Here is a 12,994-nt window from a genome sequence, read left to right as displayed (position 1 = left end):
TTCTTCCTACTCTTTTCACGAGCGGGGCTGCGGTCCTGAGAGAAAATTCTGGGCAGTTGGTAGCAATTTTTGAAAACGGATCGGAGCGAGCAACGAACAGAAGGAGCGAGACCGCCGAGAGTAGCCGAAGAGCCAAGTCCCGGGGAGGCTATCCGTGAAGGGAAAGACCCCCTCCGCCTAATAAATACTCTCCCGTTTGTCTCTCCTCTTTCTAACGCAGCTTTCTGAATTCAGTCGCCATGTCAGTGATTGTGGCTCAGGCTCTCCACATCTTTGGGTTCCAGTCCCGAGTAGCAAATAATATTTGCTTTTTTGATGAGCAGATAATAGTCTACCCCGCGGGAAATAGCTGTGTGAAATACCACATAGAACAGAAATGGCAGAAGTTCATCCCAGGTAAATTAGCTTCCCCCCTTTTCCCCTCTTATCATTTCTAATGCCGATACAAGAAGGGGAAACCCAAAGGTGCTTTTTTCAAGAGGCAACTGGACTTTCTGGTTTTTCTTTGAAGACGTTTCGCTTCTCATCCAAGAAGCTTCTTCAGGTCCAAAGGAGAAAGTTGACATCTTCTCTATACCCTTGAAACTGTTTCCTTTGACTATAATACTCTTTCAAAGAGATAATGGTTCTTAATATATTGTTTGTTATTTTCTCTCTTCACTTGCAGGACTTAAATCAGTGGTAGTCAACCTGGTCCCTACCGCCCACTAATGGGCGTTTCAGCTTTCATGGTGGGCGGTAGGGGTTTTGTCCAATACTGAAACACTTTCCTTTTTTTTTAATTTAATTGACTTTTTAAAAAAAATTCATAGCATTATTTAAAAACATTTTCCTTATGTTTTCATAAAATTCTCCGTGACAATTTAAATTTCTGAAAATGTACTATTTGTATCGTCCGTGCATAAGTTTAGTTCACGTTACGTAAGTGAAACTAAATGGCGCTATAGTGCGACTGCAAACAAAAGAGCCTCGTCCCAGAATAGCTCGCACATCTCCCCCTGAACCGGTGGGCGGTTAGAAAATTTTACTACTAACAGAGATACAAAAGTGGGCAGTAGGTATAAAAAGATTGACTATCCCTGATTTAAATACAGGTGGTCCTCAATTTACAACAGTTCGTTTAGCAGTGGTTCAAAGTTGCAATGGCGCTGAACAATGTGATTAATGACTATTTTTCACAATTACGACCTTTGCAGCATCCCTATGATCATGTGATCAAAATTCAGATACTTGGCAACTGGTTCATATTTATTACCATTGTTATGTCCCAAGGTCATGTGATCACCTTTTGCAAAATTCCGACAAGCAAAGTCAATGGGGAAAACTGATTCATTTAACAACCAGGTTACTAACTTATTGGTTGCAACGATTCACTTAATAACTATAGACAAGAAAGGTCATAAAATAGGACAAAACTCATTTAACAAATGTCCCATTTAACAACAATTGGGCTCAATTTTGGTCATAAGTCAAGGACCACTTTAAGCTCATAAACTAACAAATTTGAAAACTTTAAAACTATGTATTGTGTTAAGTCCAATGTTAGTTGGTCTGAGAGAAAGTGACTTACCTTAAGTCACCAGTGAGCTTCCATGGATGAGAATATATTACAACATGGGTCTCCAAAATCATAATTCAACACATTAATTATAGTGGCTCTCATAAGTAGCATATTGAGATAACATTTTGGGGGGAAGAGAGCTATTTTACATCATTCATTCTTTCCAAATGTGAGATACAAAGTTTGTTTTCACTATTCTGCTCTTTTATCATCAGTGCTGATAAACAAAATACAGTAATCTCTTTGTCTTTTACTTTACACGTTAAATAAAAATATAGGCAATATGAACTTCCAGTTTACTTTTTAATGTTCACCAAGCTTTGGCTTTTGTTTAATGTACTCAGGATTGGATGCTTTTGCTTCTGTTTATCTCTTTTTACTGTCACAGATGAATAACTGTTTATTGGAAATAGTTACATTCTTAAAACTTAGATCTAAATTAGTATAGTTCAATACTGTAAAACTAGCCACAGTTGTTAGATGCGTATATACTATAGATTATAGTAGTTTAAAACCTATATGAACTATTCCAGTTTTCATGTAAATATGCCAAGAAGGACAGGAGAAATTGTTTGAGGCTAAGCTAATTCAATTCACTTGAATAATATGAATTGCAAGGCACTAGAGTTAAATCTAAATGAGGCAGTGATTGCACGATCACAGTTAAATATGAGCCAATAATGTGCAAGTAAATCAAGAATTCTGTTGATAATTTCTATCTCTATTATAATGCAGAACAGGCATTTAAGCATTTTATGGATTTTTCATAATTTACTTAATTGCATTATTACTTGGGGAATATATTAAAGTGTTTATTAGAAAATCAGGTTATTTATGTGAATAACCATAATATTGTAATTTGGTGCCATTTTCTCCCTAATCAAAATTTAACATTACAATGTTAAGCTTACAGGAATTTTGTATTTTTGTGTATGTACTATGTAGGCTCAGAAAAAAGCCAAGGGATGCTTGCTCTAGCAATAAGTCCCAATCGACGCTATCTGGCCATTTCAGAGACACTTCAAGATAAACCAGCTATCACAATTTATGAACTGTCATCTGTCCCATGCAAGAAGCGGAAGATTCTGAATACCTTTGATTTTGCTGTGCAGGAATTTATCAGCCTGGCTTTTTCTCCTGATTCCAAATATTTAGTGGCACAGGCAGGACCTCCTGAATCACAGCTTGCCTATTGGATGTGGGAAAAACAAAGAACAATGGCAATTATTAGGGTTGATGTTCAGAATAATGCTCTTTATCAAGTAAGTTAAAGATAAGTAATATCTTGAGAACAATTAAGTGTCACTAATTATGTTGGCCCTCTGGATTTTTTGTTGTTGTTAGTTGTGAAGTCATGTCTGCCCCATCGCGACCTCATGGACAACATTCCTCTAGGCCTTCCTGTCCTCTACCATCCTCTGGAGTCCATTTAAGCTCATGCCTACTGCTTCAGTGACTCCATCCAGCCACTTCATTCTTTGTCGTCCTGTTCTTCTTTTGTCCTCAATCTTTTCCAGCATTAGGCTCTTCTCCAGTGAGTCCTTCCTTCTCATTAGGTGGCCAAAGTATTTGAGTTTTATCTTCAGCATCTGGGCTTCTAAAGAGCAGTCAATCCTCTAGGATTGACTGGTTTGATCGCCTTGCAATCCAAGGGATTTGCAGTAGTCTTCTCCAGCACCATAGTTCAAAGGCCTCAATTTGATGCTCAGCCTTTCTTATGGTCCAACTTTCAGCCTTCTAGATACAGTATTGAAAAACTCTGTTACTGTACAGATAGCTGCAGTGTGCAATTCCAGTTATCTCTGTTCTGTATGTGTTTTGATATATCCACAAATGGTAGAAATTTTAATAGTTTGAAGATTGGCAAACTTGGGATAGCTTGTTCTGTTGTTGCTGCCACTTGTGTAACAATCTAAACATGATATTGCTTTTATTGTAAGGTTCTGATCTGAAAAGTCTTGCTTGTGTTTTGGATACATGGCTGTCAATTTAACTAGATGATCTCTAAGATATCTTCCAGCCCTTACATGATATAATTATGTGACTAATACAATAGAATAGAATAGAATTTTTTATTGGCCAAGTGCGATTGGACACACAAGGAATTTGTTTTGGTGCATATTCTCCCAGTGTACATAAAAGAAAAAAAATACCTTCATCAAAGGTACAACATTTACAACACAACTGATGGTCATAGGTTGCAATTTAACCCTTAATGATAGCAACAAAAAGTTAGTCATACAGTCATAAGTGGAAAGAGATTGGTGATGGAAACGATGAAAAGATTAATAGTAGTGTAGATTTAGTAAATAGTTTGACATTGTTGAGGGAATTATTTGTTTAGCAGAGTGATGGCCAAAGTAATTAGCAGAATTAGAAGTAGTTAGCAGAGTAATAGTGCTCACAATTAAAGTAAGATTTTTATTAGAGTTTATGGATACAGAATTATGTAACTATAAAGGAGTGTAGGATAAATAGAATAGAATAGAATAGAATTTATTGGCCAAGTGTGATTGGACACACAAGGAATTTGTTTTCGTGCATATGCTCTCAGTGTACATAAAAGAAAAAGAAATACCTTCATCAAGGTACAACATTTACAACACAAATGATGGTCATAGGGTACAATTTAATCCTTAATGATAGCAACAAAAAGTTACAGTCATACAGTCATAAGTGGAAAGAGAATGGTGATGGAAACGATGAGAAGAGTAATAGTAGTGTAGATTTCGTAAATAGTTTGAGGGAATTATTTGTTTAGCAGAGTGATGACCTGTTCTTGTGTCTAGTTGTTCTGTGTGCAGTGCTCTATAGCGTCGTTTTGATGGTAGGAGTTGAAACAGTTTAAGTCCAGGATGTGAGGGATCTGTAAATATTTTCACAGCCCTCTTCTTGATTCGTGCAGTATACAGGTCCTCAATGGAAGGCAGGTTGGTATCAATTATTTTTTCTGCAGTTCTAATTATCCTCTGAAGTCTGTGTCTTTCTTGTTGGATTGCAGAACCAAACCAGACAGTTATATATACCACTTATCCAAAATTTCCAATATACCAATTATTTTTTAATTACTATAGTTTGTTCATTCTGTGATGATAATGTTGTCAAATCTTTATAGCCTAAAATTCTTATTTTCACTTTTTTTCTCATTATTTATTGTGTCCGTTTTTTATCTCCCACAAGATGCTATTGGACTCAGAGAAAAATGATTATTTTTATTATCATTGTTGTAATATTTCATTAAAAGCTATTATTTTTATTAAAATAACTAATAAAAATATTTCAATGCATTCATTATACTTAAGTTGTGGGTAATCAGTTTTCTTCATTTTTTAACAGCTGAACAACTCACTCCTATAACTTGAGGAGAGTAGTGCAAAATGATAATGATGTAGCACTGAATTAAGTTATATGTAGAATGACCACTACAATTTTGCTTTTAACAAAATGGGGAACAGTAATGTCTAAATAGTTGAAAGAAATCCTTTTCAAGATTGTGTAAAGGTTTCAGGCTAAGAAAAATAATAATAATATGCTGAACAAAAAGAAAAAAAAGTCTGATGACATAAAGTCGTAATCAACTTGCATGACTGCGTATGAAGCCTTCGGCGAACCACTCCTCAGGGATAATGCTAGGTTTGCCCATTCATCCATCACTATATCATGTATGAATGTGTTCTTATTACACTTGGTCTTAGCACCAATTAATAGCAACCTGAGGTTCAGTATGTGGAGGAAACTGGCTTCCAGACTAGGAACTGGCCTAAAAATGGAAATTTGCATAAGGTTGCTTCTCTTGTAAAAGAGGTCAGGCAAACTTCTTTCTTATATTGTTTAAAAATTTAAAATTCTAAATAATTGATTTTTCTTCCTCGTTTTAAGAACAGTTGGCTCTCATTATAAGTCTATAATATTTAAACCATATTCATTTTTGTTTATGGATTTTTTATTTAGCTATCTTTACACAAAAAGCTGCCATGAATCAATCTGGATTTGGTGCCATACAAATCTAATAAATATACCTATTCATGGTGTAGAGCAGGGGTGAAATCCAACAGGTTCTGACAGGTTCTGGAGAACTGGTAGCGGAAATTTTGAGTAATTCGGAGAACCAGGAAATACCATCTCTGGCTGGCTCCAGAGTGGGCTGGGAATGGAGATTTTGCAATATCCTTCCCCCAGGAGTGAAGAGGGAATGGGAATTTTGCAGTATCCTTCCCCTGGAATGGGGTGGGAATGGAGATTTTGCAGTATCCTTCCCCTGCCATGGCCACCAAGCCACGGCCACCAAGCCACACCATGGCCACCAAGCCACGCCCACAGTAGTAAAAAAATTGGATTTCACCACTGGTGTAGAGAGTAGGAAAAATGACCTCGACAGAAATATACAGGAACTGGTACCAAGGCAGCATCTGAAGGAAGAAATAGCAGACTGTAGATGGCTTTGTAGACTGGAGTCAACAACTCTGACAGAATGAAGAGCTGATGAATAGATTAGTTCTTCAATAATTTATTTTCAGAGAAGGTGTTACAAAATTGTTTATACCTGTTGTGATGGAGATGATAAGTCACATGAATACCTTTTCTTTACTATATTTTTAATTTTCTTTTTCTCTTTTTCCCTTTCTCTCTTCTGCACTTCTACTATTTTTACTTTTCTACCTTTTCAGTTTATATATTTAATTGTTATAAATAAATCAGTTTGGTAATGTTAATGACATTACTATTTAAAAAAGGAACAATTATACTAAGGCAAAAGTGGGTTGAAACATTTTTAGGTCCAGAACCATGAGTTAACATTCAGAAGTGGTTCAGGTAGATACTGGTACTTTCCTAATTCAGTGGAGTATAAGAAGGAGGCAGGGGCACTGAATAATTACATTTGCAAGATTCTGTTAACATACCGGTAGTCAATCCCAATAAAAATAAGTTTAACCTTCCTGTGGATTTCATGGTCTGGACTGCATAGTAAGATTAACATACTGTATGTATATATATGCAATAAATATAATAGAATTGTGTTGCCCTTGATTTTAATGAATTAAATCAATTAGTTGAATTGCACATACAATAATAATTATCAAATGATCGTGTATGTGTGTTTCTTTTCAGGTGAGTTTCAATCCTCAGGATAATACTCAAGTCTGTGTCATAGGAAATGGTATTTTCAAGCTATACAAATATACAGAAGGAACCTTAAAGCAGACCAATTTCTTACGGGGAGAGCCCCAAAACTACTTGTCCCATGCCTGGCTGTCTGAAGATAAAGTGATCGTGGGTACTGATATAGGCAAACTCTATTTATTTGATTCTGGTGATTTACGGTGGGAGACAAGTATTGAGCGGAAAGAGCCAACTGCTGACATGTTGAATGAAGAACCAATTATAGAATCAGAAAGGTGAGATTTCTGCAAATTGTTTAATCAAAGTTCCAAAATAAGCATGATTCAGCAATTGGACTAAATTGTCAGTTTCTGATAAAGCTATATTATGATTATTATTGTATGATGACCTTGATCAAGTTATTATCTTTGTGTATTTTAAGGATATCATTAAATGTTTGCTTCCAGGAAATGTTCTTGGTTTGGAAGGTAATGTACTAAATTCCAACCTTGAGTTTGTAAAATGTGTTTATTCAGAAAATAAGCCATACTTTAAATCCTAGAAATGTATATACAGCGCAGCAACTTTAAAATCACATATTGGGAAAACAACTATCTTAAAATAAAGGAGCACACTATTTTTTTTATACACTGTACAACAAATATGTTAATTTGATATCATTATATCAAATTAACATAGTTATTGCATAGTTTTGCTTATATATATTTTTTCTTTTATGATGTGTTGTTGTTTTATGTCGATATTTGTGTATACTGTTGTGACAAAATGAAAAATAAATTGAAATTCTTAACAATTCTTTCTCTTTGTCTCATTTACTTTTCAAGCCTCGTTGAATTTCCTGTTACTAATTCCCCTGAGTATTCTACTGAGGCAGTTTCTGAAATTGAAGGGCAGCAGCAAGCCTCTCTGCCCCGAGTCTCTGCTATTGCTGCATATTCCAAGGGATTTGCTTGCTCTGCTGGTCCGGGTATTGTTTTATTGTTTGAGAAGTCAGATGAGAAGGATGGTTACCGAGAAAGTCGAGAGATTCGGGTATGTAAAAGTTATGTAGGGTATAATCCTTCATTTTGCTACTGTGAAGCACTATTTCCCAGACCAGACTAGTAAAACTGATGCTTTCTAAGCTGAAGGGATGCTGCCAAGCCAAACAAAAAGCATACTATAGTGTTTGATAGTGACAAAGTTGTTATGTAATCCTCTCACCTAGTTCTGGTCCATCATATATGGTTTGTCATAGGGCCACACTCAAGATAAAACTGTTCTGCTTATTTGTGGCACAAATGAATTGTGCACTGTGATTATTAATCATCCCATAGGAATCAATATTCAAGTTTTGAATATGGTGGTGCAGTGGTTAGAATGCAGTACTGCAGGCAAACTCCACCTACAACCTGGAGTTCAATCCTTGAGGTGGTTCAGAGTTGACTCAGGCTTCCATCCTTCTGAGGTTGGTAAAATGAGGACCCAGATTGTTGGAAGCAATATGCTGACATAGTAAACTGCTCAGAGAATGCTGAAAAGCACAGTGGGGCAGTATATAAGTCTAAGTGCTATTGCTATTTAAGATGTATTTTTAATTGCTATTTTTCTTGCAGAATTGCTGTAGGCATATATTTGAGAAAACAAAGTCTAATGTTATTTTATTTTATAGATTCCTCAAGATCCATGCAGCAGTGATCCAAATCAATCAGATAAACAAGAGGTTGTGTGCATTGCCTTCAGCCCTGCAGAAGAGACACTTCTCATCAGCACAACTAAAAATCAGGTGTATTATCTTTCCATGTCATCAGCTGAGTTAACTAAAGTAAGTTATCTCAGGGCCCTCCTCTCAGGGAGATGGGAGGTTTAGAAATATAAATATAAATATAAATATAAAAAATAATAAGTTCACGCCAAACAATGAAAAGAAGTTCCACACAGGCAACATTTAAAAATGTATTTCTGCAATGTAGAAAACACTCTTAAAAAGTGGGCATCACATCCTCATGGTTGAGTTAAAATATTATTCACTACACTTTCAGTGAGTAGAAAATTTGCTGCCCCCACTAAAGATCCCTATCCTGTTACAGGTATTGTACCAATAAATATAATTACAGTGTCCTGGGCACATTATAAAAGCCTCCACAGATTTCCCTCCCATCCCACTAAGTATTACCAGTTTGCAGAAAAATATCCACTAATCATACCTTAATATAGAATGAGGTTAGGGCAAGAGACAACTTTTGAAAAATGGCTAGACATACTGTTTTTAAAAAAGATCAGAAATTCAGGTAATTGGCAGTATAATAATAAAAATAGTTCTTTACAATCCAGAAATTGGGACATATTGTTTTGTTCATACATCTGCATTTTATTTCTGAATTCAGCTTAAATTGCTAGTTCTTGTCTTTAAAGCCCTAAACATTTTGAGCTGGAGTCATCCACTCATAATAGATTCCACTTTAAGGTTGGCAGCTCTTCAATATAAAAACAGATTGGCAGGTATTCATTACCAAACTTTTCCAAAGGAGGGTTATTATGAAAAATGCTTTCTGCTTGAACATCTATTAGGATTTTTTTAATACTGTGCTTGGATATTTGTTGAAAACCTTTTTCTGTTCATTTTTTTGAATAATTTCATCTGTTTAAAACATGCAGCTGTTTTAGAAGTGTCTGTTTCTAGCTAAGTTACTTTAGGTAATTTGTGTAGATTCAGGTACAATATAAATATGTGAAGTCTCCTTCAAGGGCCGTGGTGGCTCAGGCTGTAAGATAGCCTGTTATTAAAACACAGCAGCCTGCAATTACTGCAGGCTCGAATCCCACCAGGCCCAAGGTTGACTCAGCCTTCCATCCTTTATAAGGTAGGTAAAATGAGGACCCAGATTGTTGGGGGGGCAATAAGTTGACTTTGTAAATATACAAATAGAATGAGACTATTGCCTTACACACTGTAAGCCGCCCTGAGTCTTCGGAGAAGGGCGGGATATAAATGTAAATAAATAAAAAAAGTCATCCTGGCGATTTTATGGACAGGTCCATGCAGTTTTCTTGGCAAAGGGGTAGAAATGGTTTGATATTGGCATTTTTTTTTTTTTGGAAGGATGTTTACTTCCCTCATAGCTCAAGTCCTGGAATTTCCCAGAGGTGCCCTACTAAGATTAGAACCTGGACCTAGTAACTATTGCTATAATCTCTTTGTTTTCTCCTTTTTGATGATAATTTAAAGCTAAGGTCATTGCACATTTTGTCCTGATAGAGAATTTGTTCCTTATCTAATCTATTTGTAGATTTAGTGTTACACATCATGTAAGTATTTGTTTGATAACGCATATGATGTTTCATAAGGGAGAGACGGCTCATTTTGAATACCTGAACTTCCCAATACACTCTTCTTCTGTTACTGGCTTGGATACCTGCATTCGCAAACCACTTGTTGCTACATGTTCGCTGGACAAATCTGTCCGTATCTGGAATTACGAGACAAAGTAAGGAGTCATGATTTCTTTTGCATCTGTCTTTTGACTAAGTGAGCAATATAATAGAACAAATGAAAATTTCATGTACTTGCTAGGACAGCCATTTTTTTTTAGACTGGAATAGAATTATTGACACATAAGGAATTTTTCTCCGGTGCGTAAGCTCTCAGTGTACAATAAAACAATGAAGTGATAGGTCATAAGTCATAGTCACCATAATTAATCATAAGATACAAACAATGTGATAAATCATAAGATACCAATAGGAGAAGATAGTAGGAAAGATTAGAAGAAGAGAAAAGAGAAGAGGAGAAAGATGAGAAAGATTTGGAATAGTACAGGTAGTCCTCAACATACGATCACAATTGAGCCCAAAAGTTGATGTTGCTGAGTGAGACATTTGTTAAGTGAGTTTTGCCCCATTTTATTATCTTTCATGCCACAGCTATTAAGTGAATCACTGCAGTTGTTAAGTTGGTAACATGGTTGTGAATCTTGCTTCCCAATTGATTTTGCTTGTAAGAAGGTTGCAGAAGGTGATCACATGATCTTGAGACACCGCAACCCCTTATGAGTCAGTTGCCAAGCATCAGAATTTTGATCACATGACCATGGAAACGCTTAATGGTCATGTGAAAACACTCAAAGTCTCTGTTTAGTGCTGTTGTAACTTTGAACAGTCACTAAATAAACTGTTATAAATCAAGGACTACCTATATAGGCTCTCCTGTTTGAGCACGGGGCTGGACTAGAAGACCTCCAAGGTCTCTTCCAGCCCTATGATTCTACAGTTCTGAAAACAAGTTCCCATTACAATAATGTGGTTGCAGTAGAAATGGGTCACTGGCACTATGTTTAGTTTTATGATGGTAGCTTAAGAAAGAATTATCTGTATAATGGTTTTAAATCCGGGCAAAAATCCATGTAGTATTTTGAGCTGTCCAAATTAGAAAAAAATACAAATATTTTTTAGATAAATATAGTGAAATGTTCATGTTGTTTCTCATTATGTCAGATAATGCAAATAGAATGTTAAAATATTCAAAACTATTATGTAAAATATTGGGTTAGCTTGATTCCTAATTTTTTGCTCATGGGAAGAATTTGTTCAAAGAGCTGACCATTCCCACTTAATGTTTTATAATACCTATGTTGTATTGCATATTATTATTAAAATGTTCTTAAGTCTTCTGACACAGCACAAGATAACAAAGGGGTCAGTTAAAATCTCATACCCTAGGTTAAATCACACAGGGTGAAAGCATTCCTTATTTGTACAAAATCATCATCTGACACATATCACTATCCTCTGTTCCTTCTTTATTTTGAATGTAATTCTTCTGTTGGAAATTAGAGAATGCTAGACTGCTAAAAACTGATTATGTCCAATTCACAATCCCAAAGGTGCTTTTTTAGGAGGCAATTGGACTTTCTTGTTTTTTCTTTGAAGACGTTTCGCTTCTCATCCAAGAAGCTTCTTCAGCTCTGACAGGATAGTGAGGAATGGAAGGATTCCTTGCATTCGTCACTACCTTGTCAGAGGTGAAGAAGTTTCTTGGATAAGAAGCGAAACGTCTTCAAAGGAAAAACAAGAAAGTCCAGTTGCCTCCTGAAAAAGTACCTTTGGGACAACCATGACCCGGATGACTAAGAATCTCTACAGATGTCCACTTCATTACAAACTGAGCATAAATAAATCTTACATAACTTTTATAGTGATTACAGTCAAAAGGTGCCACATATCTAAGTAAGTAGCCTTCTTAAAACCCTTCTCTTCCTCAAATAAATATGAAATTAAGTGTACACCTCCTGCTTTATATTGTAATATATCTTCAGAAGCCATAGCAGAATGGAGGATATAAGGCAGGGGTGAAATGTAAAATTTATTACTACTGGTTCTGTGAGCTTGGCTTGGTGGGAGGAGTAATGTGACTGGGTGGGCGTGGCCAACTTTTTTTTTTTTACTTTTAAAAGCATTTTAACTGAAGAGGTTGTAGAAAAAATGCTTTGAAAAGGCCTCTGACAATCCCAGGTGAGCCGCGTGATCATCAGAGGCTTTTTTTTTTTTACTTTTAAAAGCATTTTTTCGGCCGAAGAAAAAATGCTTTTAAAAGTAAAAAAAAACCTCTGATGATCGCGCGGCTCAGCTGGGCATGCAGGGGGAAGTGGGGGAAGGGATTTTTGCTACCGGTTCTCCGAACTACCCGCCGCGATCCAGTCCGAACCAGGAGCATTTCACCCCTGATGTAAGGCAACAATGCTTCCTGTAAGTCTATAAATGTATGGTAATTTAACAATTAGATGGAAACTGTTAAATTATATCACTTTTGTCAGATATAGTAGTGGCAGTTCTAAATGTGCCAGTTAATTAAAATATAAATGTAAAAGCAAATATAAATGGGAAAAAACTGAGCTGGTTTCAGGAGTGGAGCTTTAACCATTCTCTAAACAACTGGCTTTCCAACTGCATGAAATCCTCAGATATACTGAATTGCTTCTTTTATGGTTATATTATTTTTGCTACTTTGTTTACATGTACTGAATTTGATAGTTTAGACTTTGACCCTGTGGCCCTTCTCTTTGGTTTCCCAGTATTTCATCATAAATTATGGCCAAGAATAGCACCAGCTATAGGGTTTTTTATTAACTATGTTGTACATTAATTGCCATGGCTGATCCTGCTACAGCACACTCGACTTATATAAAGAGTACCAAGAAGAGGCATATGCACTTGCTTTTCACCCTGGTGGTCTGTGTGTTTTGGTTGGTTTCGCTGACAAACTTCGACTGATGAATTTACTTATTGATGACATCCGGACTTTTAAGGACTTCACTGTACGAGGATGCCGAGAGG

General features: G+C 36.0%; 1 protein-coding gene across 1 annotated transcript in view; it reads left to right on the top strand.

Annotated features, from left to right (window-relative positions):
* Positions 1-61: 61 nt before the first annotated feature.
* Positions 62-12,994, top strand: part of CFAP57 (cilia and flagella associated protein 57) — a 33,222-nt gene continuing 20,289 nt past the window's right edge. The window contains exons 1-7 of the mRNA XM_058177146.1: positions 62-396; positions 2,507-2,823; positions 6,671-6,957; positions 7,507-7,714; positions 8,334-8,486; positions 10,010-10,149; positions 12,828-12,993. Coding sequence (XP_058033129.1) covers positions 240-396; positions 2,507-2,823; positions 6,671-6,957; positions 7,507-7,714; positions 8,334-8,486; positions 10,010-10,149; positions 12,828-12,993 — 1,428 coding nt within the window. The 5' untranslated portion in view covers positions 62-239. The remainder of the gene's footprint in view (positions 397-2,506; positions 2,824-6,670; positions 6,958-7,506; positions 7,715-8,333; positions 8,487-10,009; positions 10,150-12,827; position 12,994) is intronic.

Source organism: Ahaetulla prasina, chromosome 3 (genome assembly GCF_028640845.1).
Source record: "Ahaetulla prasina isolate Xishuangbanna chromosome 3, ASM2864084v1, whole genome shotgun sequence".
Taxonomy (NCBI): domain Eukaryota; kingdom Metazoa; phylum Chordata; class Lepidosauria; order Squamata; family Colubridae; genus Ahaetulla; species Ahaetulla prasina.
This window is presented reverse-complemented; position numbering and strand designations above follow the sequence as displayed.